At 47.0% G+C, this 26,771-nt stretch overlaps 1 protein-coding gene and 1 pseudogene across 1 annotated transcript; one reads left to right on the top strand and one right to left on the bottom strand.

Annotated features, from left to right (window-relative positions):
* The first annotated feature begins 2,211 nt into the window (after nucleotides 1-2,211).
* On the top strand, nucleotides 2,212-5,080 carry LOC134052204 (olfactory receptor 14A16-like; annotated as a pseudogene).
* A 13,745-nt stretch (nucleotides 5,081-18,825) lies between these two features.
* Nucleotides 18,826-23,799, bottom strand: LOC134052203 (olfactory receptor 14J1-like). Its single transcript, XM_062506544.1, has 3 exons — nucleotides 23,517-23,799; nucleotides 20,051-20,670; nucleotides 18,826-19,503 (listed from the first exon to the last, which is right to left on the bottom strand). Exons 1-3 carry the CDS (start codon nucleotides 23,797-23,799, stop codon nucleotides 19,168-19,170), a joined length of 1,239 nt encoding a protein of 412 aa, XP_062362528.1. The 3' UTR covers nucleotides 18,826-19,167.
* Between the last annotated feature and the right edge of the window lie 2,972 nt (nucleotides 23,800-26,771).

Genomic DNA, 26,771 nt, shown 5'->3' with positions numbered 1-26,771 from the left:
GCAGTCCTTGAGGAAAGTTTCAACTCCACTTAGGGAGAAATATTTCAAAGAACTTCTAATAAATGCACATTCCTATTTTAAATGGTGTATTTTATTACAGTTCTCTAGAGAGCAGAGGTGATTGCAGCATTCAGTGACTGATAATGATCCAGGAGGATACTTTGCCAGGAGGTCTGGCAAAAAGGGGTTTTCCCTTTTTTTTTTTAAAAGCAATCCAAAACTCCTAGTATTCCCCACTGCAAACAGGCACACTCCTCAGGTGTGTGCCAGCCCAAGGTGCCACCAAAACCACTGCAGAGCTGCCCTGGACCAGCTGTGAGGGTGGATCATCATCCCAACCTGCATTGGGCACTGCCAGGGGCTGTGGCCATGGACACTGCACTGACCCCACTGCTGGCTTTGGATGCCACGGCAACCATGAGAAGTTCAATTTTCCTTGGAAACAGTGGGTAGGACTGGGACATACTGGGGAACACTGAGAATGCTGAGGGGGAATCTGGGTGGACTGGGATTGACACTGAGGAGGACAGGGACATATTGGGAACACGGTCAATGCTGGGATGGAATCCGGGTGGACTGGGATGGACTGTGGGGGTACACAGAGACACACTGGGACATAATGGGAGTGATACTGGGTAATCCTGGGACAAACTGGGGATAGTGTAAGTGATATTGGGGGATACTGAGACAAACTGGGAACAGCGTGGTGATGACTGTGGGATAGTGTGGTGTGCTATGAACAACACTGGGGAGAACTGGAAAGGAATAGGAATGAACTTAGTTGTACTGGGAGATACTGGAGGGGTTCAATGGGCTGCTCCCGCCTCCGCCCGTCGTTGCCCGCAACCAATCAGCACCGGGGATCGGGGACTGGGGGCGGTGCCTGGTGACGGAACCACCTTTTCTTTCTGCCTATAACTCCCATCACGCACCGCGGCCCGATTGAGCCCCATTGGACCTGGGACTGCAACGTCCATCATGCCCCGCGCTCCACAGCCCCACCCCCCCCGTATCCACCCCCCATATGTCCCGTAAGTGTCCCACAGACATTCCACGATCCCTAAGTGCCCCCTCAGCACCCACTCAGGTCCTCCCCAAAAGGGTCCTTGGATCCCCTGAACGCTCCCAACTCCATACATTCCCGTTACAGCCACCTCTGGGAATTCATCTCATCTGCCGCGGCCTCAAAGCCCCTCATAAACACTGTTCGGCACCAAAAAGTCCTGCCGTGCCCCGCGGCCTAAGGAACCCGTTTAGAGCTCCCCAAGCTTCCCTCAGGTGCTCCGAACCGTACACGTTCCCCCCTGAGCACCTCAAGTCACAGCTCGGACTCAAAAGTGTCCCCCAGGTGACTTCCCGGACCCCAAATGCCCCGTCCGAGACACTTCCGGAATTACAGCTCCCATGATGCTCCGCAGTTCCTGGTATAGTGCTATTCCAGCCGTGACTACATCTCCCGTCATGCACCGCGCCCCACAGAGTGACATTGCTGCTGAGCTTTCAACTCCCGTGATGCTCCGCGGCTCCATTGAGCAGTATTATACCCGCGCCTACAACTCCCATCATGCCCCGCGCTCAAGAGAGCTCCGTTAGAGCCCCCCAAGTGCCCGCCCGGACCCCGAAGGGCTCCACATTCCCCTCCCTGACCTCCAAGTTTTCCCCCTGGATCTCCAAGAGATCCCTCGGATGCCGAGGTGTCCGTCAGAATCTCTTAGTGCCCTTCTCAGTGCCCACCCATCTCCCTGAAGTGTCCTCCAGAACTTCCAAGTTCTCTCTAAATTCCCTCCCCAGACCCAAATCATCCCCGAATGTGCCCCAAAAAGTCTCCATGGTTCCAAAAGTGGTCTTTTTTACTCTGAATGAGAAAATGATAAAAAAAAATTAGAAAAGGACTGAAAAAAAGACTAATTAGCATAAAGAGGGAGAAATCAAGAGCCAATAATTAAGGGAATTGTGTTACTTGGAGCTAATAACCAGTAATTTCTCAGTAATTTTCTCTAAAAGTGTATAGATTTTTAATATATATACCAAAAAATTAGGCAATAAAAATATTAATTCTTTTTAAAGTTTACTTATTTTTAATTTATTAAATTCTAATTAATACAATTTCCTTTTAAAGGGAAAAACAAATTTAGATATTTATTATTTTTTATTTACAATAATAAATTTATAGGAATATTTTTATGTTTCAGGATGTCAGTCCCAGATGGGCAATTTCACACATGGTGAGGTTGGGGGTGAGGAGCAGGTTGTCCAAACAGGGTCAGCCCTGAAGGAGATCATTCTTCTACATGCCCAGACTTCTTAAGGTGACATTCAGCATCAAAATCACCTGGAGAATGATCTATCATTTTTCTATCTCCTCTGTAATGAACTGAAAAATAAAAATAATATGCCCTTGAGTAAAACCAAAAATCATGAGGTACACTTTGAAATCCCCTTCCCTAACGAGACTCCAAACTGACTCCAAGCAGCTGCACAAGGCCTGGAGGCTTGAAGAGAAGGAAGAAGAAGAGAGAGCTCCCATTTAACTCCAGAATATTTCCAACTACATTACACAGGGAGCACAGCAAGTCAGAAGCCTCATAAACGGGAAAATCCTGATTTTATAATCTACTGCTCTGGGTTGCCTAGATGGAAAATTGACCATTGATATTCGTACCTCGGTTCAGGTTGAGAAAATAAAAAAAAAAAAAAACTCTCAAGACTGAATAAACCAGCAGAGAAAGAAATCAGCACAGGGCCCCTTACAGGCAGCATCAGTGTCACTTTTCCAGCCTTTTCAGGGTTGATCTGAAGTTGCCATCAGAGCCTGCAGAGGCAGAGCTGGCCCTGGCAGTGCCCTGTGCTGGGACAGATCTGCAGGGCAGAGCTGAGCCCCCAGGGCTGGGCTGGGCTCTGGCAGCACTGGCAGGGCCCAGCCCTGGGCACAGGGAAGCAGCAGCTGGCAGGGACTGCTCCAGGCAGCAGAGCCCTGGGCAGGCAATGAGGGGAAAACTGGGCATTCCCAACAAGCTCAGCTGGGATATTTAAAATCCTCTCCAAACCAAACTAATCCACGATTACTTTCCTTACAGCTCCCTTTGCCAAGAAACAGCAAATGTCCAACAGCAGCTCCATCAGGCACTTCCTCCTGCTGGCATTGGCAGACACGCAGCAGCTGCAGCTCCTGTCCTTCTGCCTCTTCCTGGGCATCTCCCTGGCTGCCCTCCTGGCCAACAGCCTCATCATCAGTGCCGTAGCCTGCGGCCACCACCTGCACACCCCCATGTTCTTCTTCCTGCTCAGCCTGGCCCTCACCGACCTGGGCTCCATCTGCACCACTGTCCCCAAAGCCATGCACAATTCCCTCTGGGACACCAGCAACATCTCCTACTTGGCATGTGCTGCACAGGTGTGTCTTTTTATCTTCTTCATAGGTGCAGAGTTTTCCCTCCTGACCATCATGTGCTACGACCGCTACGTGTCCATCTGCAAACCCCTGCACTACGGGACCCTCCTGGGCAGCAGAGCTTGTGCCCACATGGCAGCAGCTGCCTGGCCCAGTGGCTTTCTCAATGCTCTGATGCACACAGCCAATACATTTTCCCTGCCCCTGTGCCAGGGCAATGCCCTGGGCCATTTCTTTTATGAAATCCCCCAGATCCTCAAACACTCCTGCTCGCACTCCTACCTCAGGGAACTTGGGCTTATTGTTGTTGGTATCTGTTTAAGGTTTTGGATGTTTTGTGTTCATTCTTTTCTCCTATGTGCAGATATTCAGGGCTGTGCTGAGGATCCCTTCTGAGCAGGGACAGCACAAAGCCTTTTCCACCTGTCTCCCTCACCTGGCTGTGCTCCCCATGTTTCTCAGTGTTGGGGGTTGGTTCTTTCCCTTTTCCCTCTGTGGAATTTTCCCCATTGTCATGCTAAGATACCTGTTAACTGGGCCCTGGTGGCAAGGGGGAGGGGAGAGAGAAGAGGGAAACCCTGCAAGATTCAAACAGCCAGAAGAGGAGACAGAAGGCTCTGGCTCAGCCCATTTCCCCTGCGGAGTTCGGATGAGAAGGACGATCGCCGCCTCTGCCCCATCTCTACCATCCCAGTGCTGGGAGCCATCCTCACTGCTGTTGGACTCTCACCTTAACCTGCCACAATCCAGCACTCTGCTGAGCACTGGGACCGACACCGTGAGCGGAGGGCTCTCTCTCCATCTCTCTCTCCCCCTGGGACAGCGCTGCCATCGCCCCCAGCCCTCCTGCAGCTCTGCTGGACCTGCCCGCCCCCAGCACCAGGAACTGCAGCTCAGGGAAAAGGTGCCTGCAGCCAGAAAGGACTGGGACTGAGTTACTGTTCTGTTTATGGGTAATTTCATAGCTGTTGTTGTTCTTGTTTGTTTTGTTAGATATACTAGTAAAGAACTGTTATTCCTACCCCCATATCTTTGCCTGAGAGCTCCCTTAATTTCAGAATCATAATAATCGGAAGGAAGGAAGGATCACATTTTTCAGTTCAAAGGGAGGCCTCTGCTTTCCTTAGGAAACACCTGTCTTTCAAACTAGGACATCTATATACTGTTTAATCAATAAATTTATCATTCTTCATTGTCGATCATATCGGTCTGCTTGGCAGCGCAAGTCCATTTGCTCAGAATCCACTGGGGTCCTTCACCTGTGGAGACACAAGAATACCCTCTTCCCGTGAATGAAAGTGGTACAGGGCCCTCCCGGGAACCGGTTGCAGGATTTTTATAACACACTAAAACCTCTGATAGTTGTAATTTATCCCATTTTCCATAATGTATTAATGCTGGGGGCATTTCAGCCTTGCCTATGAGACTCAAAAAATTTAGCATAAATAACACCTTATGCAATCTATTCTGGGGTTGCAATTCTTCTCACGATTTTTGTTTGGCTAATTGTTCTTTGAGGGTCCTGTTTGCCCATTCCACTATTGCTTGGCCAGTGAAATTATGAGGGACTCTCAGTAAATGCTCGATTCCCCATTTCTGCAAAAATTTTGCTACTCTTTCGCCCTTATAGGTGGGACCATTATCTGTTTTTATTTATATGGGCGTTCTCAAAACCGCAAAGCAGGCTAATAAATGTCGTATAACGTGCGTTGCACATTCCCCTGTGTGGCACGTGGCCCAAATCATGTGAGAAACTGTCACATGCACATATTTTTGCTTGCCAAACTCAGCAACATGTGTAACATCCATTTGCCATAGCTCATAGGCTTGGAGACCTCTGAGATTAACTCCTAGCCCCAATGATCCTATATGATGACTGCACTGATCACATTATTTTACTATCCCCTGGCATCTGCCCACTACAGTTGAAACTGTCTTTTTAACATTTTTGCCCACTGATGGAACATGCTATGACTTTGTTTTGCTGCAGCAAAAAAATCAGTGGGGCCTTTGTGCACAATTGAGACTAACTGACCTGCTCTATCATTTCCTTCCCCGAGTCCCAAGGTTGTTTGATGGCTTCTAATGTGAAGAATGCAGCAGGAGGTGGATCATTCATTAATAGTCTTTTGTAGCTATAAAAATAGTTGCCCCAAGATCTCGCGTTTGGGCAGCAGTAACACTGCGTCTTCTATTCTTTGAGTGATTCCTACCACATATAGGGAATCTGACGCTATATTTAAGTTCTGATGTCTCCATTGTCCCAGTGCCCACAGGACAGCTTTCAGTTCCAAGGTATGCAGGAAAACATCTTGAGAGCCAATAATTTTATGATGATGCCATTGTATCTTTTGCTTCCAGACACAAACGGTGATTTTCATCTCCGGCTGGCGTCTGTGAACACTGTCACTGCATTGCTCAACGGTCGATGTTGGACCCACGATTTGGGATGCCGTTGCAGTGTATCAAAAAAGTGCAATATTGGATGTTTCAAACTCTCTGCTCAGAACTGTCCAGTGAATCCAACCAGTGCCCCTTGGAGCTCTGTAGAGTTGGCTAGGACCCATTCTATCATATCAGTTTTCATTGATAACACAATGTTGCTAGGTTCATTGCCTGATACCTCAAGGCATCGTTTTCTTCCTTTACAAATTAATTTGGCAATAACTTCAGTGCGCTGCCACATACTTCATGGTGCCCTTTGTGGGGGAAACAGCCACTCCAAAATCTTTAAATTTCTTTGACCTTTTTGAATTTGGTTCTCTGAGTTCACTGATTGATCTTCTTGATCTCCCATCTCTCCCCCGCCTTCTTTTTTCAAAGAGGGTAGCTGAACTAGGAGAGCAAATGGGGCAGTTGTGAGACCGGCACAATACAATGCAATTGGATGATTTGGATGTCATTGATCGGCATAGGCTGAGGCCAGTTTGTACACGATGCTTTTGAGGTGTTGTTCATGTTGAGGCATCCAGGATATTCGGGCTGTGGATCTGTGCTTCTTAAAAGCACTGTAATAGGTGCTAGGTCTTTGTTGGTTAACCCCGTTAAGGGTTGGAGCCATTGCAGATCTCCGGCGAGCTTTTGGACATCAGACAATTTTCGGATGCAGGTAGTAATCTCAGTTTTTAAAGGTTGTACTGTGCCAGTGCTAATTTTCCACACAAGATATTTCCATGGAGCTGTTAGTTGAACTTTTTCTGGAGCAACTATGAGATTTTTGTGGGCAAGTAACTTAATAACCTGGGTAAGGTCCATATCTGTCATGGGTTGCGGTTGACAAAACAAAATATCATCCATGTAGTGATAAATAATAGTTTGAGAGAAATTTTGACATATTGGTTGTAAGGCCCAAGCAACATAAAGGTGACACATTGTGGGGCTACCTTTTTCGATTAAAGATGGTGACATCTGCTCTGGTGTCCATCATTACTTTTGGTATTATCTGGTTCCAAGTCTGCCAAGTTACTTTTACGTCAATTACCGGACAGTGAGTCATCTGTTGAACTAGGTTTACCAGAGCTCTACCCCTGGAACCAAATCCTTGATCCTGTCGTGGCAGGCACCTGCGAAAAATAAAATTTTCTAAAGCTTCTTTATGATACACCAGCAGCTGTGCAACTCGTGTCCCTTTTTTAATTGTAATCGGTGGTTGTATTGCATATGCCATAATTTGTATTTCACCAGTATAATCAGCATCGATGACCCCGGGCAACACAATGAGTCCTACCATAGAGTCGAAGATTGCCTCAATAGTAAAGCGCCTAAAGCACTGGCTTCATGATAAATAGGTTCAGTCACTCCTGTTGGAATTTTTACTACCAGGAGTCTAACATAATCATGTCTACTACTGCTGCCAAGTCAATTCCCAAACTGTGTCTTGTGGCAGGGGGTTGAAGCTGTTGGATATCATTGGGCTGGCCACTTGTTTCCTTGTGCGGGGACCCGTCACACTTCTCTGCTTGTTTTTCGCCTTTTTTTTTTTTTTTTTTTCTGGTACATGGAGGTGGAGGGATTGTCTGTTTGAAAGACGCCACACCACACAGTAGCGCTGCAGGCCCTTTTGAAGTGTCCTTGTCCACTGAGGGGGAATCTGGGTGGACTGGGATGAACTGTGGGGGTACACAGAGACACACTGGGACATATTGGGACTTATACTGGGCAATACTGGAGCAAATTTTTAATACTTTGAGTGATTGGGGGGGTATACTGGGACAAACTGGGGACATGCTGAACAGTGTGGGGATGACAGGGGTCAGTGGGGCGTACTATGGATGACACTGGGGAGAACTGGAAGAGAATAGGAATGAACTTCAGTGTATTGGGAGGGCCTGGAGGGCCACTGGGGTTTTACTGGGCTGTACTGGGGATTAACTGGACTGTACCGGGAGGGACTAGAGGGACTGAATGGGCTACTCCCGCCTCCGCCCATCCTTGCCCGCAGCCAATCAGCACCGGGGATCACGGCCTCGGGGGCGGAGCCTGGTGACGGCACCACCTTTTCTTTCTGTCTAGAACTCCCATCATACACCGCGGCTCGATAGAGCCCCATTGGACCTGGGACTACAACGTCCATCATGCCCAGCGCTCCACAGAACTCCGCTATCTGCGCCCCCCCCCCCCCCCCCCCCCCCCCATGTCCCATAACCGTCCCTCAGACCCTCCAGGATCCATAGGTGCCCCTCACCATCCTCTCAAAAGCCCCCAAAAACTACTCCGGATTCCCTGAATGCTCCCAGCCCCACAGATTCCCGTTACAATCACATCTCCTGTCATCTCCCGCGGCCCCACAGCACCTCAGAACACAGCTTCACACTTAAAATTGGTGTCATGCCCCGCGCCCTAAAGGGCCCGGTTAAACCTCCCCAAGCTCCCCCCAAATGCTCCCGAACCGTATACGTTCCCCCCTGAGCACCGCAAGTCACGGTTCAGACTCAAAAGTGTCCCCCCCGTGACTTCCCGGACCCCAAATGCCCCGTCCGAGACACTTCCGGAATTATAGCTCCCATGATGCTCCGCAGTTCCTGGTATAGTGCTATTCCAGCCGGGACTTCAATTCCCGTCATGCCCCGCGACCCACAGAGTGACATTGCTGCTGCGCCTTCAACTCCCGTGATGCTCCGCAGCTCCATTGAGCAATATTATACCCGCGCCTACAACTCCCATCATGCCCCGCGCTCAAGAGAGCTCCGTTAGAGCCCCCCAAGTGCCCTCCCAGACCCCGAAGGGCTCCACATTCCCCTCCCTGACCTCCAAGTTTTTCCCCTGGACCCCCAGGAGCTCCCCTGGACGCCGAGGTGTCCGTCAGAATCTCTCAGTGCCCTGCCCATTGCCCACCCGTCTCTCTGGAGTGTTCTCCAGACCCTCAAGTTCTCTCTAAATTCCCTCCCCAGACCCAAATCTGCCCCAAATGTGCACCAGAAATGTCTCCATGGACCCCAGCGTGGCTCATTTGACCCTGAATGACAAAATGATAAAAAGCATTTCAAAAGGACTTTAATAAAGTCTAATTAGCATAAAGAGGGAGAAATCAAGAGCCAATAATTAAGGGAATTGTGTTACTTAGAGCCAATGACCAGTAATTTCTCTGTTTGCTAAAAATATATAGATTTTTAATATAAATTTAAAAATAGGTAATAAAAATATTATTTCATTTTTTAAATAGAAAAATAAATTTATTTTTGAAATTTAATTATTTTTAATGTATTAAAATTAATACAATTTCCTTTTATATAGGAAATTATTTATAATTTAATTATTTACTTTATTTACGATAATAAATTTATCGGGATTTTTTTTGTTGTTGTTTCAGGATGTCAGTCCCAGATGGGCAATGCCAGACATGGTGAGGTTGGGCGTGAGGAGTGTTATCTGTAAATAGACTCAACCCAGAGCCAATACGGGTAGAATCAATTCTGAGTTTATTGAGCAAGCACAGGTAAGCAAAACAGCGCTGGGCAGCCAGGGAATCTGCACTCCACCAACGGCTCACAAAACGTACACACCAATGTATAGCTTATATACAGTTTAAGTTCCTGTTTTACAAACTCTTTTTTTCCACCCTCCATCCGGTCATCCTTTGCAGTGCATCTGGGTGTCCTGTTGCTAGGTGGTCGTTTTAGGCCTCTGGTGGTCGTTGAGGCTGAAGGTTTTAGTCTTCCTGAAGTCACCCTTTGGTTGCCCAACATGTACAATGGGGTATTATCACTATGTTTTTCCATATTTGGAAAAGCATATTTGTCTTGCAGGAAACTGTTGTGCAACATTTAAACAAAGCTTTTTTAAGTCATTTTGCTAGCTTAAGTAATAACAATCCCCTTTATGTTGTCTTGAGCAGCAACCCATTTTATAATAGTCCCCCCTTTCAATTTTTATCATGTTGTTGATCAGGATGAGACATGATTCTTCTTGCTAAGGCAAGGACTAGAGTTTTTTCTATATCATCCCTTTCTCCTAGCTGATCATATTGTTTTCAGAGAAGCATAACATGGGCTGCTTCCAACCAACTCTTCACCAATGCTATAAATTTATTAAGTATACACGGGCCAAAAGTTAAAGTAAGGATTAAAACTACGAGTGGCCCCACTATGGTGGATAGCACCAATGTTATCCAAGGGGAATGATTAAACCAGGATTCATACCACCCTTGTTGGGCTTCTCTTTCCCTTTTTTGCTTCTCCAGTTCTTCCCTTAATTTGCTCATTGCATCCCTTACCATTCCATTATGGTCAGTGTAAAAACAGCACTCTTCTTGCAGAGCCGCACATAATCCTCCCTGTTGCAAGAACAAAAGGTCCAGCCCCCTCCAATTTTGTGTGGCCACTTCCAACAGTGATGTTAAGGACTTTTCTAATGCTGTTATAGATTTTTAATTCAGGCCAAATCTTCGTCCACATCTGCTCTAAGGTCCTGTAAACCCCATTGTTGTTGCAGCAAGGAGGCTATTCCAGTCCCATCTCTGACAGCTCCAATTCCCATAAGAGTAGCTATGGTTAAGGCACTTAAAGGTTCTCTCCTTACAACTCAGTGTGCCTCATGTTCCCAGTAATTATAAATGTCCCTATCAGCATGATATATAACTCAAGGTACTACCAGAATTTGGATACAGTACTCTGCTGTTGTATTAAATACTTTTGCTGACAAACAGGGGGTAACTCCCATTTTTGAGCATAGCCATCAAGACCTATTGGCAGGAATAATCCACCTCGGTGAGTTTGTTCCACTAAAAGGATCATCAATCTTTATCCCACATAACTGTTATTTGTTCTTTGGAACCCTTTTCCCTATACAGACCCCGATTCCCATTAAATGTTGCATTGTTATTCCCTTTTTGCAGTCACCCCATGAGCATTGCGGTGGGTTTGTGGTGTTACTGTGGGTGTAGGACTCATTTATTTCTACTGCTTCATAAAGAGAGGGCCTGGTATCATAGCATAGCCAACATGAATAAGTCGAATTTGGTTGAGACTCATTTAGTGCAAAGTAACTAGCCTGGATTACCTTCCATAGAGAACTATCAGGTTCAGGCTCCTGTTCTACTTCATCCGTGGAGTTTTGGTTCTCGCCTAAACTTATGTTTCGGCCTGATGGCTTTGGTTCCTGCAAGGCTCTATTTGGACCTATAACTTGTGATTGTGGAGGTATGGCGGTCTTTTTTTATTAGAAAAAGCCCTCCGCTGTTGGTTCCAGGCTCCCAGTATCAAAGTCCCCATATTTTACCTAAGAACCACCCTGAATCTTCTTCTTTCATGATGTTTATATAGACCGAGGAGCAATTTCTGGGGGCAGTGTTCCCTCCTGAAGAGCCCCATAGTGGAGGTGTACATCTGAAAGGTCCCCATCCTACACTTATATAAGCATCCTTCCCTGAGAGAATCCAATCAGGTGCTATGGTTTCACATCCCCAGTAGGCACAATAATAGTGCCCTGGATAGTTGCAATAAACTTCCCCTGGATTTGAGGCTGGGCACATATAAAATCCTTTTAGATTCAAACATGGTCTAATTGGTGCCAGATCACACAACTAACATGTGAAGGAGGGGCTCCCTGTGGTGTCTCATTGTTGGATCAGTTTTTTGGTTTTCCATTGATATAACTGCCACCTAAATGGCTGATGCGGGCTGGCACTTAGGCTACCTACAAATAGCCATGATTAGAGCGGCAGCCCAGAAGGGAGCTGATTCATTTGTGGCAAGAAGTTTCATAATTGCAAGCAAGTTAACTGAACCCCTTTCGAAAGTGCCTCTGCCTTTCCACGCCTACCTCGTTGCATGAGGCAGAGGGATATCAGTTCTTCTCAGCAGCAAGCACTTTCAGTTGGGCCTTCCTTAGCTTGTGGTGATGGTGCTTCTGTTGCCACTCTTTTAATGTCCGCTCCCACTCCCAATGGGGAACCTCGCACTGAAAGGGAATTTTAACTATTTCTCCACACTCCCAGCTGTTTAGCTGTGCCTTTTTAGCCGCTTCTCCTAGTCCAGTTCCTAAAATTAGCTTGTACTGCAGTTCTAAGTCAGTGCGCTGTTCGAAATTTTCTACCAATTCTAGTGACCTACAGATGCTAGAGACAGGTCCATTTTGTTGGGGTCATGGGTGTCCAGGGTCAGGATAACTTTCGTACCAGCGTCTCAATGTTGGTAAGCCATTTTCTAATAAGTCCTTAGGTGTTAAGGCTACAACCCACCACAATGCATCCAACCAGTTGACCCCGTTAATGTTATGAAGGCATGAAAGACAGCTTATATCCCAAAAATCCCAAATTCATGTGGAGGGCGGTGCAGCCCTCCACAGCAAGTTTCCACAAATAGGACAGCAAATTAAAATACAATACTTACAAAAATTTGTGCATTTAGAACAAGGGCGACAAATCGGCAAGGATATGTCCCTAGGAAGTTGTCTGTGAGTGCCTCCTCCACCCCACTGTAGGCGCCCCCAATCCCCGTCCCAACCGAGGTCTAGTAAATGCTTCAGCAGGGGATCAAGTAATTTAGCCCTTCTCAGTAATACCCTTTTTCCATATTCAGTCCTCAGGGTCAGCTTCGGGGGCAGCTGCTGTGCGTTGTTGGTCACCGTTATGTTGTTTTTGGAAGGTGATTTTGAGACTGTTGGGGTCGAGATCTGCTGTCCATGAAGGGTGATGAGGTTTGGTTTTACTGGCATGGGTCCATCCCTTCTCTGCTGTGTGAATTGCTGTATCTGTGGTAAGTAAAACGAGAAACGGACTTTCCCAGCATGGAGTTAAAGAGGATTCCTTCCATGATTTAATAAGGACATAATCCCCTGGGTGTGTGTTGTGAATTCTTAAGTCCAGGGTGGGGGGTCTCTGTACCACTAATGCCTTTTTCCTCAATTCTTGCTGCCTGTTTGCAAGTGCAGTTATATAGCCCTGCAATTCCTTACTCACCCTGTCCTCTTCCATAGGGTGTTCTGGCACCACTTCTATGGTATATGGCATTCCATAAAGTATTTTGAAGGGAGATATTCCGGTGTCTTTTCGTGGCTGTGTCCTCACATTTAGTAGTGCCATAGGTAGGCACTTCACCCAATTTAACTTTGTTTTCAAAATTAATTTAGTTAGATGTTTCTTAATGTCTCCATTGTTTTTTTTTTAAACCAGTCCAGAGCTCTGTGAGTGCCATGGTGTATGATATTCCCATTTTATTTCTAGGAGTTGAATTGTTTGTAAATTTTTTGGGATATAAAATGCTGACCTCTGTCTGAATCTATTATCTGTATTTTACCATACCCTGGGATTAAATTTTCGAGTAATATTTTAATTACTGCCTTGGGAGTTGCCTTAGAAGTAGGGAAGGCTTCCAAAAATGAGTTAAATGGTCTACAATCACTAGTAGGTATTTATACCTCCCCACTTTGGGGAGTTCAGTGAAATCTATTTATACCTTTTCAAGTGGTCTTTTTGCAATTCCTCTTCCCCTGAGAGGTCTTTGTCTTACCTGAGAACTGTTTACCTTACCTTTTTACAAGTGAGACACCCATTTACTATCCTTTTTGCCAAATCATATAGTCCTATACACACAAATTTAGTCCCAAAGTGATTAACCAAAGCCTGAGTGCCCCAATGAGTGTCTTTGTGATATTTTTGAAGTATTTTCCATGCTATACCTTTTGGTAATATCTGCCTTCCATCCAGTAGGTACCATCTGTCATTTTTTTGTTCTAACTCCATTTTACTAAGTTTCTCTTGTTCACCCTTGGTGAACCTTGAGCTCTCATTTAAAGAGGTTAATTCAGTTCTCATATCAGAAAGAATTAACAAAGCTGCTTGTTTTGCTTCACTATCAGCCAAATTGTTACCTCTAATCAGGGGTAGTACCCCCTTTTGGTGAGCATTAACATGCACTACAGCTATCCCCTTTGGTTCCCTTAGTGCCCATAGAACTGCCCTTACTAATCCGTCGTGGATTAAGTTCTTCACCTGCAAATTGATTAGTCCCCTTTCTTCCCAAATTTTCCCAAAGGTATGTACCATGCCATAAGCACACTTTGAGTCTGAATATATTGTTCCCACTTTTCCTTTAAGAAGTTGTAGAGCTCTGAAAACTGCATAGAGTTCGCATTCCTGGACAGACCAAGTTCCGTCCAGTGGGCCCTTCTCAAGCGTAGTCATAGTGTGCCCATCCACTGTAGCATATCCTGATCTCCTTTTCCCTTCTACTACCCGGGATGACTCATCTACAAATAATTTCCCCCCTTTTTCAAGTTCTTCTTCTAAATCCAGGCGGATTTTTGTTTGTAATTCTATGCACTGTATGCAGTCATGCATCAATTCCTCCAGTGGTTCCCCATATAGGAATTGGGCTGGATTTTGAGTGCTAGTTATTTCCAATTCTAACTGGGGGGAGTGGATTAATACCCCTCCGTATTTTAGTAGGCAGGCATCCGTAATCCACTTATGAGCCTTCTGTTGCAACACTCCCCTGATGTCATGTGGGGTATAGGCTTTCAACTTTCTTCCCATGATTATCTTATTTGCTTCTTCCACCATCAGTGCAGTAGCAACTATGGCCTGCAAGCACGAGGGCCAACCCTGACTAACAGGGTCCAACAGTTTTGAAAAGCATCCTACAGGTTTTATTTTCCCTGCCCATTCTTGGGTTAGCACCTCGTAACCAGTCTATTTTCAACTTTCACAAATAGATGGAAAGGTCTCTTTAGGTTGGGGAGACTCAAGGTAGGGGTATTGACCAAATCGTGTTTCAACCCCTCCAACTTATTATCATCCTCCAGCTCCATTTTATTAAAGTGGACCCTGTTAATTTTTCATACAAAAATTTGACTTCACTACTATAATTTTCTATCCACTGCCTACAATATCCCAATAATCCTAATAGCTGTCTCAGTTGTCTTCTAGTCTTTGGTGCAGGCAGGACCAGAATTCCCTGAACCCGCTCAAGGTCCAAATATTTTCCTCCCTTGTTCAACCTGTGTCCTAATATTTGACCTCCTCTTCTGTAAACTGTAATTTGGACTTTGATACTTTTAAGCCTTTTAAGCTTAAAAAGTTCAATAGTTTAATATTCTCTTTTCTGACCGCTTCTTCATTCCCCCTGCCAAAAGTAAATCATCTACATATTGAATTAAGGTCACCTCAGGATTTCTTTCATATGACTCCAAAATTTATTCTAATGCTCGTCTGAATAAATTTGAACACTATGTGTACCCTTGTGGGAGCACTGTCCATCTTAGTTGTTGTTTTTGGAGGGTATCGGGGTCTTCCCACTTGAATGCAAAGTAATTCCTGCTCTCTTCATCTAGTGGACAAGCCCAAAAGGCATTTTTTAAATCTATCACACTATACCACTGGGCAGAAGGGGATAATTGGATGAATAGGGTATACAGGTTTACAACTACAGGAAATCTAGTTAATGTCCTTTTATTGACTTCTCTAAGATCTTGAACTAATTGGTAGGTTCTGTCTGACTTTTTGACTGGTAAAGAGTGTTATGTGGTGACATGCAGGGTTCTATCAGTCCGTGTTGCAACAACCACTTAATTTCTGGTTGCAAGCTCCTCCTGCCATCTTGTGAGATTGGGTATTGCTTTACTCGGATCGGGGTATTGGGGTTCCAGATCTTTACTTTAAATGGTTTTATGTCCAATTTCCCTACCAAATTCGGAGTGTACCAGACTTCCAGGTTTATTTGCTCCTCATCTTTATCAGTCAATTGGTATAATTTACTACTACTTACTGGCTCTTTACTTTCAACGTTATTCCAAATTCTATCATTAAATCCCTTCCTAGGAGGTTATACTCAGCTTCTGGGAGCAATACAAAGGACCCAATTCCAATTTTCTTTGGAGCTTCAATTTCAACATTTTTAATGATTGGTACAGCAAAAGGTTCCCCTTTCGCTCCTATAACTTGGATCGTCTCCAAGGATGGTTCACATCCTTGGGGTACTTTTTGGATGTTAGATCACTATACCTCAGAATCCAGTAAGAATTCCATCTTCTGTTGTTGGGGACCTAGTTTCAATTTTATCAAGAGCTCTGTGTTCTTTCGTGCCCCCAGTAGATAGAGCCCCCGACACCCCTAGTCTTCCTGAAATACTTTCTCATCTTGCAAGCACTGCCTGCATTCTCATTTAATATGCCCTTTTTTCCCACAGTAAAAACATTCCAGGACTCTCTTTCCTTCCTCACATGGCCTGGGGGTTCGTGACGGGCCTCCTCCTGGAAATCACCCTCTGGGGGCCAGACTCCCCCTCTGTCCCTGCTGGCATTCCTTCACCACACTTACAAGAATTTGAGCTTGTTTCTTGTGGTTCTCCTCATCCTGCCTGATATACACTTTCTGTGCTTCCCTTAAGAGGACTCCTAGGTCCTGATCTTGCCACCCTTCTATCTTCTCCAGTTTCTTTCTAATATTCACCCATGACCTGGCCACAAATTAAGTTTTCAACAGGGCGGATCGCACAGGATCATTAGGATCTAATCCTGAATACAGCTGGAGGTTCTTTCTTAATCTTTCCAACCATTCTATGGCAGTCTCATCTTTCTTTTGATGTTCACTAAAAGCCTTGTTTATGTTTTGCCCTCTTGGTACCGCATTCCAAATTCCATTGACTATGATAGTCCTCAAATCCCCCATATGAGTCCTGTGTTGGTCATTTTGATTATTCCAATTTGGCCTTTGAGTGGGCCATTTTATATCTGCTTGGGGTCCCTGTTGATGCTGGGCATCCCAAAGCCTCATACCTTCCCTCCTAATCATCTCTCTTTCTTCCACAGTGAATAGGATCCCTAATATTGCCTGTAATTCATCCCAAGTATAGATATTTCGTCCCAAAAATTGATCAAACCATTCAGATACCCCAATAGGATCCTCCAGGAGGTTTCCCATCTCTCTTTTAAATTCCCTCACATCTGTTGAACTCAGGGGTACTGATACAAACCCTGTCCCCACTTGGGCCCCGCCCACAGAAATTTCTCTTAAAGGGTACAATCGTCCTCCATCAGCCCCTTCCAGACTTTGTTTAGATATACTCCATGTAATCCTCCGACACTGACCTGAATCCTTACTACTTCCCTGGTCTTCTTCCACAGGGGCACTAGCTCTAACAGGAGGTTGTGGTGCCGGAGGGGGTCCCAGTGGTACATATGGGGGTGAGGGCACTGGGAGTTCCTCCACTGGCTTTGGTTTCTTCTTTATGTCTGTTCCCCGCAAAGCGAATACTCTGACCCTGGTATCTGACCCTACCCAGAGTTGAGCCTACTTGCTTTCTTCTAGACTAAAATGTTCCTTGGAGTTGACATAAGTATTCAGAGCCTGGCATATCCAATCCTCAGAGTTTCCAAATACTGGCCAAAACAAGTTGTCACCCCTGATCTGTTTTCCCCCCCATACTTGCATACAGTAATATAGCATTTTCTCTTTACTTTTCCCTTACTGGGATGGCCAATTATTCCATGTTTTGATCATTAACCCCAGTGGGCTATCCAGTGGTATGTCAGGCAATTCTGCCCTCAACATTCCCATGGGCTCAGAGGGCTTGCTTTTCCTCTGTCCCATCTTCCAGAGTGCCTTGATTCACACACCTTCTGCTTCCCCTCGTTCATGGCTGACACTCTCGTGGGTAATGAGAACCGCACTACCAGAGGGTCCACATTCACTCTGCCTAGGAACGGACGTCTCACTCAAGCACATTCCAGGATCCCACCCTGACCGGACAGATCACCTTATTAATACTCACGTCCCGAGTCTTCGTCCAGATCTTCGTGCACGAAAATTACGAGGTACTGCAGTATTCCTTTGCTTACCAGTCTTACTTTAGGTTCAGAGGTCAAGGAGTCAAGGAGGAAAGCTTCTGACCAAAGACCATCCAGAGATGGGGCGCCTCCCTTGGGCGGGGGTTTCCCCCAAGAGCTCTCGATCCGAGTCACAGCACCAAATTGTTATCGGTAAATAGACTCAGCCCAGAGCTAATATGGGTAGAATCAATTCTGAATTTATTGAGCAAGCACAGGTAAGCAAAACAACGCTGGGTGGCCGGGGAGTCTGCGCTCCACCAACGGCTCACAAAACGTACACACCAATGTATAGCTTATATACAGTTTAAGTCCCTGTTTTACAAACTCTTTTTTCCCACCCTCCGTCTGGTTATCCTTTGCAGTGCGCCTGCGTCTCCTGTTGCTAGGTGGTCGTTTTAGGCCTCTGGTGGTCATTGAGGCTGAAGGTTTTAGTCTTCCCGACATGAGCAATGGGGTATTATAACTATGTTTTTCCATATTTGGAAAAGCATATTTGTCTTGCAGGAAACTATTGTGCAACATTTATACAAAGCTTTTTTAAGTCACTATGCTAGCTTAAGCAATAACCATCCTCTTTATGTGGTCTTGAGCAACAACCCATTTTATAACAAGAGAAGGTTAAAGAAGCTGCTCAAGGAGTCAGAAGCAAAACTCCAAGTTCCTTGGAGCATCAGTGGCCCCCATGAGTGAGGGCCGGGAGTGCCCAAGGCTCCCCAGGGCCTGGGGAGAGCAGATCCTTGAGGGCAGGATTGCAGGAGCCAAAGGCTGTGAGCAGGGAACTGCAATGTTGAGCAAGGCCTGCGCTGGCTGGAGGAAGCAGAAAGGCCAAGGCTGAGCCCAGGCCTGGGACAGCAGGGCCTGTCTCTCACGGGTGGCTCGGGGCTGTTCCTGGGGCAGTGGAATGGCAGGGGCAGCAAGGACAAATGGCATCAGCCTGCAAGCCCTGCCAGCCTCCTCAGGGAGGGCCGAGGCAGAAGTAAAGTGCATCCCCTACAAGGAAAGTTCCTTCTGTGGGGCCTGCAGAGGCCCTGCCCGAGCCCAGGGGACAAAGGCCTGGGTGCCTCTGGCCCTGCCAGCCCTGCCCAGCCCTCGGCCATCTCTCCTGCAGGCTGTGCCCCTGTCCATGCTGCATAATGGGGAGGTTGTGGAGCAGAAATCTTTGGGGTCCCTGGCACTGAGGAGCACTGGGGTTCCATTTTCTCCCCACCTCTGCCTTGAGGCACTGACCCTGCAGCTCCAGAGTAGTCGGGAAGTAAAGATGTCACGGCAAACATGGCAATAGAGAGTTCTTTATTTTGTGTAACTGCATATGTAGTAGAGCTCTGGGTTGATATAGTCTGAAATTCACACTAGAAGGGCGAATACTTAGTTACAAGTGGTACAGACAAAGATTTTCCTGTTAACAAATACTCAACAAGGTATTACCTGCGCTAGCAGAAAAAAAAAAAAAGCAGGACACAGAGTGGGCATTGATGAGTAACATCGTAGGAGCTATAAAGGAGAATGAGAATTTATTGCTTCTGAAAAGCATTCGGGATGATTTTCCTCAGGGCATCCTTGAGCTCCTGGTTCCTCAGGCTGTAGATGAGGGGGTTCAGGGCTGGAGGCACCACTGAGTACAGAACTGACAGGGACAGATCCAGGGATGGGGAGGAGATGGAGGGGGGCTTCAGGTATGCAAATATCCCAGTGCTGAGGAACAGAGAGACTACGACCAGGTGAGGGAGGCAGGTGGAAAAGGCTTTGTGCCGTCCCTGCTCAGAGGGGATCCTCAGCACAGCCCTGAAGATCTGCACATAAGAGAAAACAATGAACAGAAAGCACACAGAAGCCAAAGAGACAGTAATGTTAGCATATACATATAGATTTAATAGCTAGTGGTAGTAATGCTAAGGCTGCAGTTTGTAGCTAGTACAAGGTAGGCCCTGGGAACTAAGCCAGGGAATGTGCTGAACTACAGAATAATGAGTTAAGGGCCAGTGGGGCGAAGAAGGACCAACTGATTATTTATAGGAACAGTAGGGAATTTACTGATGAAGTACAATAAACAGATGCGGGATTAATCTATAGTTTTAGTTTAGACAAGCATGTAGGATTTATAACCGTTAGAAAGGTATCTTATTGTCTTAACTTAGGCAGGCGTGCAAGAGTTATAACCTTTAGAAATGTTATCTCGAAAATGAATGCTGCCTTTGATGTAAAGTATGTGGACCATAGCATGTAGCCATGGTGAAGCAAGATTTGTAAAAGGGTATAAAACTGTGTAAGATTCAGTAACAGGTTGGGACTTTGACTTTGGACGCTAGTCCTCAGGTCCCCGGGCCCTGAATAAAGCACCGCACAAAACAACTTTGTTGATTTGTGTTTTACTCTTTGGGATCGGGCAGCAGTAATAGCAAGAAGCCCAAGTTCCCTGAGGTAGGAGTGCGAGCAGGAGAGTTGGAGGATCTGGGGGATTTCACAGAAGAACTGGCCCAGGGCATTGCCCTGGCACAGGGGCAGGGAAAATGTATTGGCTGTGTGCATCAGAGCATTGAGAAAGCCACTGGGCCAGGCAGCTGCTGCCATGTGGGCACAAGCTCTGCTGCCCAGGAGGGTCCCGTAGTGCAGGGGTTTGCAGATGGACACGTAGCGGTCGTAGCACATGATGGTCAGGAGGGAAAACTCTGCACCTATGAAGAAGATAAAAAGACACACCTGTGCAGCACATGCCAAGTAGGAGATGTTGCTGGTGTCCCAGAGGGAATTGTGCATGGCTTTGGGGACAGTGGTGCAGATGGAGCCCAGGTCGCTGAGGGCCAGGTTGAGCAGGAAGAAGAACATGGGGGTGTGCAGGTGGTGGCCGCAGGCTACAGCGCTGATGATGAGGCTGTTGGCCAGGAGGGCAGCCAGGGAGATGCCCAGGAAGAGGCAGAAGGACAGGAGCTGCAGCTGCTGCGTGTCTGCCAATGCCAGCAGGAGGAAGTGCCTGATGGAGCTGCTGTTGGACTTTTGCTGTTTCTTGGCATGAAATTCTTTTAGCGGAGAAAAAGTAAGAGACAAGCTAGGTGGGACTTCTATGACACAAAATCAAACACCATTTCTTACAGACATTCTCACTCTCACACAGAAAACTTTCTATTACAGGAAACCCTCCATTAGCCCTTGGGTGGGAGGTGTGCCTTGTGGAGACCACAGCTGCAGTAATGGGAAGGACGTCATCCCAAGGCCTCGTTACAATTCAGATCTACTCTGCACAGGTGGGAGGGAACAGGGACCTGTCCTGCTGTTCAACTTTTTCCATGGAAATCCCTTCCTATTAACAGGAGCCCCTCAGCATCTTCACTCCTGCTGTCTAGGAATGGGAATGGTAAAACCTGACAAAATGTTCTACATTATTTTTACAGCTACTGTTCATTTTTCTTGCTGACTTCTTTTAGATGTCAGAAACCCTCAGCATTTCTGCTGTTGGAAGGGAGAACAGAGCATGTTCTCTGGGGCAAAATGCTGAGAGGAGAGGGAACTGGGCCTGGGGTTGCAGAGCTGCCTGCACAGGAGGGACGTCACACCTTGAACCCCCAGCCCTGAGGGCAGAGGCTTGGCTGGGGGACAGGAGGGAGGGGGCTTGTTCAGAGGGAGGGGCTGCACTGCATGGGTGGGGTGGTGGTCCTATGGAGATCTCTAAACTTTCCCTGCCATAACATTTCTGGGTTTTATTTTCTATCAGTGCCTGATCTTATCTTTGCTTTCTGGAGGTTTTCCTCCTGCAGGTGTTTTCCTGTGCCTGATGTCTCCCTGCCAGCACTCACACATCCGAAATCTCTGTGCACTCTCCTTGGCCCTACAGAACCCTGCCTTTTTTCAGGGCACTGGCTGGGGGCAGGTTCTGGTTGCACGTAGGGGAAAGGACAGGTCAGACTGAGCCTGATGGGTCCAGCAAAGGAGATGATGGTGCTGTCCATGGGCAGAGTGGCTGAAAGCACATTAGGAAATTCCTGTGAACATATTCATCACTAAAAATAACAGTTTGCATGCCTCAGGCACTGGTACAAATTTATAATACCTTTAATATTTATCCCCTCCCTCCCTGCCATTCTCCTATACTAGGAAACCGAATACAAAGTCTTAGGAAATTTCTTCATTTTTACCAAAAACCTTGTCTTGGAAATATTCTATAACATATCAGAAACCCTCAGCATGTCAGAGCTTCATGAGCATTTCACCTCCCCTGCACCAGAAATACTCCCAGTTGTACTCACTGAGTCTGTAGGCATTGGGATGTTCCAGCTTTAGGAGATCACTGCAAGAGCTGCAGCTGCATTGTCCTGCAGCCAGATGCTTCCTGTGTCAAGGGCTGGGAGTGATTCTGCCCCAGTCACTTCTGAGCATCTTCCTAGCCCTGACTGATTGAAGCTCTCTGTGCCTCTGTGTTGTGCCCAGGGTGGCTGCAGGCAGATCCCCAGCCCTACTGGGCTAGGAGAAGAGCTGCTCATAAAGAGAAATGTGTTTTTAAAGATCTTCCTGGTTGTCAGGATTGTCCTCTCTTGCAGGATCCCAGCCCAGCTCAGCAGAACAGATGCAGCTCAACAACTTTATGACCCTCTCTGGGATTTGATGCTGAGTCCCAGAACATCATTCCCTGAGAGGCACCTGAAGAAACCTCTCAAGAACTCCAAGTCAGAACTGAAGTCCAAAGTTTATTTTACTTTTATTGGGTCCCACTGAGGGGGACAACTGAGAAAGTGTGCCCAGGTTCCAGTCAGAGAAGGAAATTGGAGGCAGAGATGACAGAAGGGGACAAAGGGAAGCCAAATCTTGGTGCCCTGGGGCACAGCAGAGTCTGTGCCACCAAGGGCTATGAGGAGACACTTTGTCATGAGTCACTGGGGCCTCCTGGCACAGCCCCAGCAAGGCTGGGCACTGTCACCCCTTGTCCTGCCCTCAGCATTCCCCCCACATCCCAGTGGCCTCAGGGATCGAGTCCCTGGGGAGCCTTGGTCAGGAATGGCCCTAGGGGGCTCCTTCATGCTCCCAGGGACTGCAGGTTTTTCCATGGACTTTGGGTTTTGCTTTTTCCATGGAGTCTCTGAGAGCTTTGTGCAAGCATGGCCTCCCATTATCTGCTTTAATTAGTCTCTTGAGAGCCTTTGTAGGTAACAACACTCAGTGGAGCTCGTTAATGCTTCATGGTGCTTCAGTTTTTTAAGGTCCTTTCTTTTTTCCTTTCCTCTCAGATTCTGTGAGAGGTTTTTGTGCAATCATGGCCTCCAGTTCTCTCCTCTACGAAGTCTAAGAGGATCCTGTGTTGGGGATGGACCTCAGTGGGACCCATTAATGCTTTGAGGTATGTTGGTTTTTTCTTCTGACTTGGACTCCTGGAAAACTTTGTGTAAACTCCTCTCAGGCCCTGAGGTTCAAAGGCTCAGCACCAAATGCACCACGGGGCTCATTAGGATCAAAGAAATCCTGACAAACCATGGCTCTGCCTTGATTTCCCTCTTGTCTGCTGCAGTTCATCAGGAAGGTTTTCAAATCCAGTTATGAAGAAATAAATCAAAGAACTTGTATGAAATACACATTACTATTTTAAAGGGTGTATTTTATTACCTGCTCAGGTGAATTTTATACACCTTCTCAGAGAAGCTGTGTCTTGAGGTCTCTCCCAGTCTGAAGACCTTGTTCAACATTCCCCAACCTCATCCTGTCTGTCCTCACTCACCTGGCACCTGCTTTGCTTGGAGAACTGGCTGCACACAGGCAGAGACTGTTTTTTCCTTTTCTTTTTTTGAAGTAATTTAGAATTCTTAAATTGCCCCATTGAAAACAGACACATTCCTCAGGTGTGTGGCAGCTCAAGATGCCACCAAGGAGGTTCCCCTACCCAAAGGCAGAACCCTGTAAGGAATATTTGAGACCTTTGGACTCCCTTGGTTCCCTGAGGCTTTGCAGTTTCCAAAAGGCCCCTTGGTTCCATGAGGTTCCAGACTGTCACGATGGAGATTTGCGTCCATGGGGCCCCACAGTGTCAAAATGTTCTTTTTGGTTCCATGAGGTCTTGATCTGTCACAATGGACTTTTGGTTCCATGAGGTTCATTGGTGTCACCATGGTCTCTCTCTTGGTTCCAGGAGGCATCACAATGTCATAACGCACCCTTGGTTCCATGAGGTTCCTGCAGCAGGACTTCCCCTGTGGCACAGCAGAGCTCATCTGTTCTGTCCATCATCTGGGCCATAACTCAGGGCATCTTCCCCCTCTCAGGAATTCCTGAGATAACCCAGGCTGGTCATCTGTCCTGTCCTGAGTTATCTCTGGTGCCAGGGAGGTGGAATTCCCAGCTGACCATGAACATCTTGCCTTGAGAGCGAACTGAAGGGAGATAATCCTTGAATTTCTGAGTGACACACACTTCACTGTACAGACTATAAAAGCTACACAGAATTTCACCAAGCGAAACTCTTCTGCATAGTCCCTGGAAACAGAAAGGGCTTCACTCCCAAGTCTGGATGAATCTTTGTGGTTCCTTTTCTGGGAGCTGAGTGAAAGGGCTCCATGTGTACTCCTCATCAATTCAGTGGTAAGTTACATTGACTCCTGATCTCTGCTATTTCTTCACTAGCTGTAATATAGGTCACTTTATTGTGCACTGTGTTTGTATCTGCCTGTACTTCTTTTGTTTATCCAGTGCAGTAAGTAGTCCATTTAAAGTCTCTTATCTGTTAATCTTGAGTCCATTTGAAGTAAATAAGTTCTTTTATACTAGATGTAATCTGCCATTCTCCAGAACTTGTTAGCAAGAGCAATTTGGAATTCAGGTATCCTGAAACAGAGCTACTGCCAGAAACCTAAGCATAAGGCAGGACTTGTCTACGCTTTCACTCAATTCAAAAGATATTTCAATTAAAAACAAAAAGACAGATCCTTTTCCCTCAGTTATTCTTTTCCTATTTATACGCTGATATTCAGCAGTATCCAGTTGATACTGGTCCCCAGCGCCTCCTCATGCACTCTGAAGATCAAGAACCTTTATGGATGACAATCAATCACACTCTGTCCCTACCCCCACCCCACCATTTCCCTCATTCAACCCCTGGCAATCAGAGCAGCCCTGTGCAAATCTGAGCTTCCTCCAGTCCAGGCTGTGCCTGCAGCTTTCAGCTCCTTGGCACCAAGTCTCACCTGCTTTCCTTGGAGAAGGAGCTGCCCCAGGCACAGAGGGATGTTCATTTATTGTCAGCAAACAAAACCAAAGGCAGGCCCAGCTCCATGGAAAACAGAAGGGCAGCCCAAGGAGTGCTGAGCAATAGAGCCACATCCAGGGGTGTCCCCAAGACTCAGGACTGGGGCCAGGGCAGTTCAATCTCTTTCGTGCTGATCTGGACGAGGGTATGGAGGGCACCCTCAGTCAGTGTCCAGGTGAGCCCAAGCTGGCTGGGAGTGTGGCTGTGCTGCAGGGCAGCAAGCTCTGCACAGGATCTGGCCAGGCTGGAACCATGGGCCCAGGACAATTGGATGAGGTTCACCAAGGCCAAGGGCCGGCTCCTGCCCTGGGCTCACAACCACCCCAAATCCCTGGCTGTGCCCTGCCCCTGATCCCCACAGCCTGTCTTGTTTCCTTCATCCCTGCATTGCCAGGGACTTTGTGGGACAAGGGAGGTCTGCTGTGGGTATGGAGGGTGGTGCAAGTGCCACCACTGCAGTGGGCACCACAGCTCATCAGGTTTGTGTCCTTTGGGGATCAGGAACTGCTGAGACTCAGAGGCACAGAAAGGTTTCTCTTCATTACCAGCAGACCAGAATTGAACAAGATACAATACAATAAGAATCACACTCTTCCCCCTGCGCTATGTGCAACGTCCCAGCAGTGTCTGATGAGTCCACGCTCCACAAGTAATTTCCATACTAAAATTAATTTTGGACAAATATAGTTTTCTAATAGGTTTAAACACAATTAAGTTGTTGTATCAGAATGCTCATCCTGGAGTGAGGGCAAAACAGCTCGAAAAATACCATGCATGCAAAGCTGGTCTATGGACAAGGGGGTCAAGCTTCTTTTGGTGTTGAGGAAATGCTGAAACCAGCCTGACTCATTTTATCTCCTCCTGTACTGGTTTAACATCTCCTTATTTCTTTTCCACCCATTGTCTTTTGTCTCCCCCCAGGCCCCCTGATGATGATCCTGGCTCTGTGTCCTCCAACAGCTCCTGGGTGGCACTTCCAGGCTGGGATGAGGAGCCCCTCAGCCTTCCCTGCTCCAGGCTGGACAAGCCCAGCTCCTTCAGCCTCTCCTCACAGCCAAAGGGCTCCAGCCCCACTTTGGAGACCCTTCCCTCATCCTGCTCCAGCTGCCAGACATCTTTCCTGCCCTGGGGAACCCAAACCAGGCCACAGTGACCTGGATAATCCACATCTTTGATGTCCTGGTCCCACAGCCCTGGCCCCTTGTCCCTGTGTCAGGTTCTGGGGGTTGATTTGTGGAACATCATTGGTGGAGGCTGTGGCTCCAGGTGGACGGGGGGATACCATGGGGACAGGGGACCTTGCTGGGCATGAACAGCATTGGACTTCTGTGGCGAAACTGTGAAGGCGTGCTGGGAAAGAGTGAGCAACCCAGTGACCTCACACAGCCTAGCTGTGACATCACATACTGCTCTGTGATGTCACAGCCTTCTATGGGATGTCACAGCCTGCTCTGTGATGTCACTGGCCACCCTGAGAATCACAGTTGGTGTGACAGCCTGCTTTGTTATGTCACACAGCTGTACTCTGATGTCCCAGCCAACTCCCTGATATCATGGCCCATTCTCTGATGTAATTCTACCCCCCTCTACAGTGTCAGAGTCTTCCCTGTGATGTCATAGCCTGCTTTGTAATGTCACAACTTACCTTGAGGTGGCACATGTCACCCTGTGACATCACAGCTGGCTCTATGATCTCACACCACCATGCTGTGACATCACAGCCCGCCCTGTGATATCACACAGCTGCCCTGTGACGTCACACCACCACCCTCTGATGTCACACAATCCCCTCTATTATGCCATAGTGAGACAGAGAAATTAAGAATCAAGAAATGCTTTGTCTAAAAGGGGGCCCACAAACCCATATGGAATGCTTAAACATTTACTGTGCATACA

Source organism: Cinclus cinclus, chromosome 20 (assembly GCF_963662255.1).
Source record: "Cinclus cinclus chromosome 20, bCinCin1.1, whole genome shotgun sequence".
Lineage (NCBI taxonomy): Eukaryota > Metazoa > Chordata > Aves > Passeriformes > Cinclidae > Cinclus > Cinclus cinclus.
The sequence above is the reverse complement of the archived record's forward strand: the minus strand, read 5'-3'. Positions and strand labels throughout refer to the sequence as shown.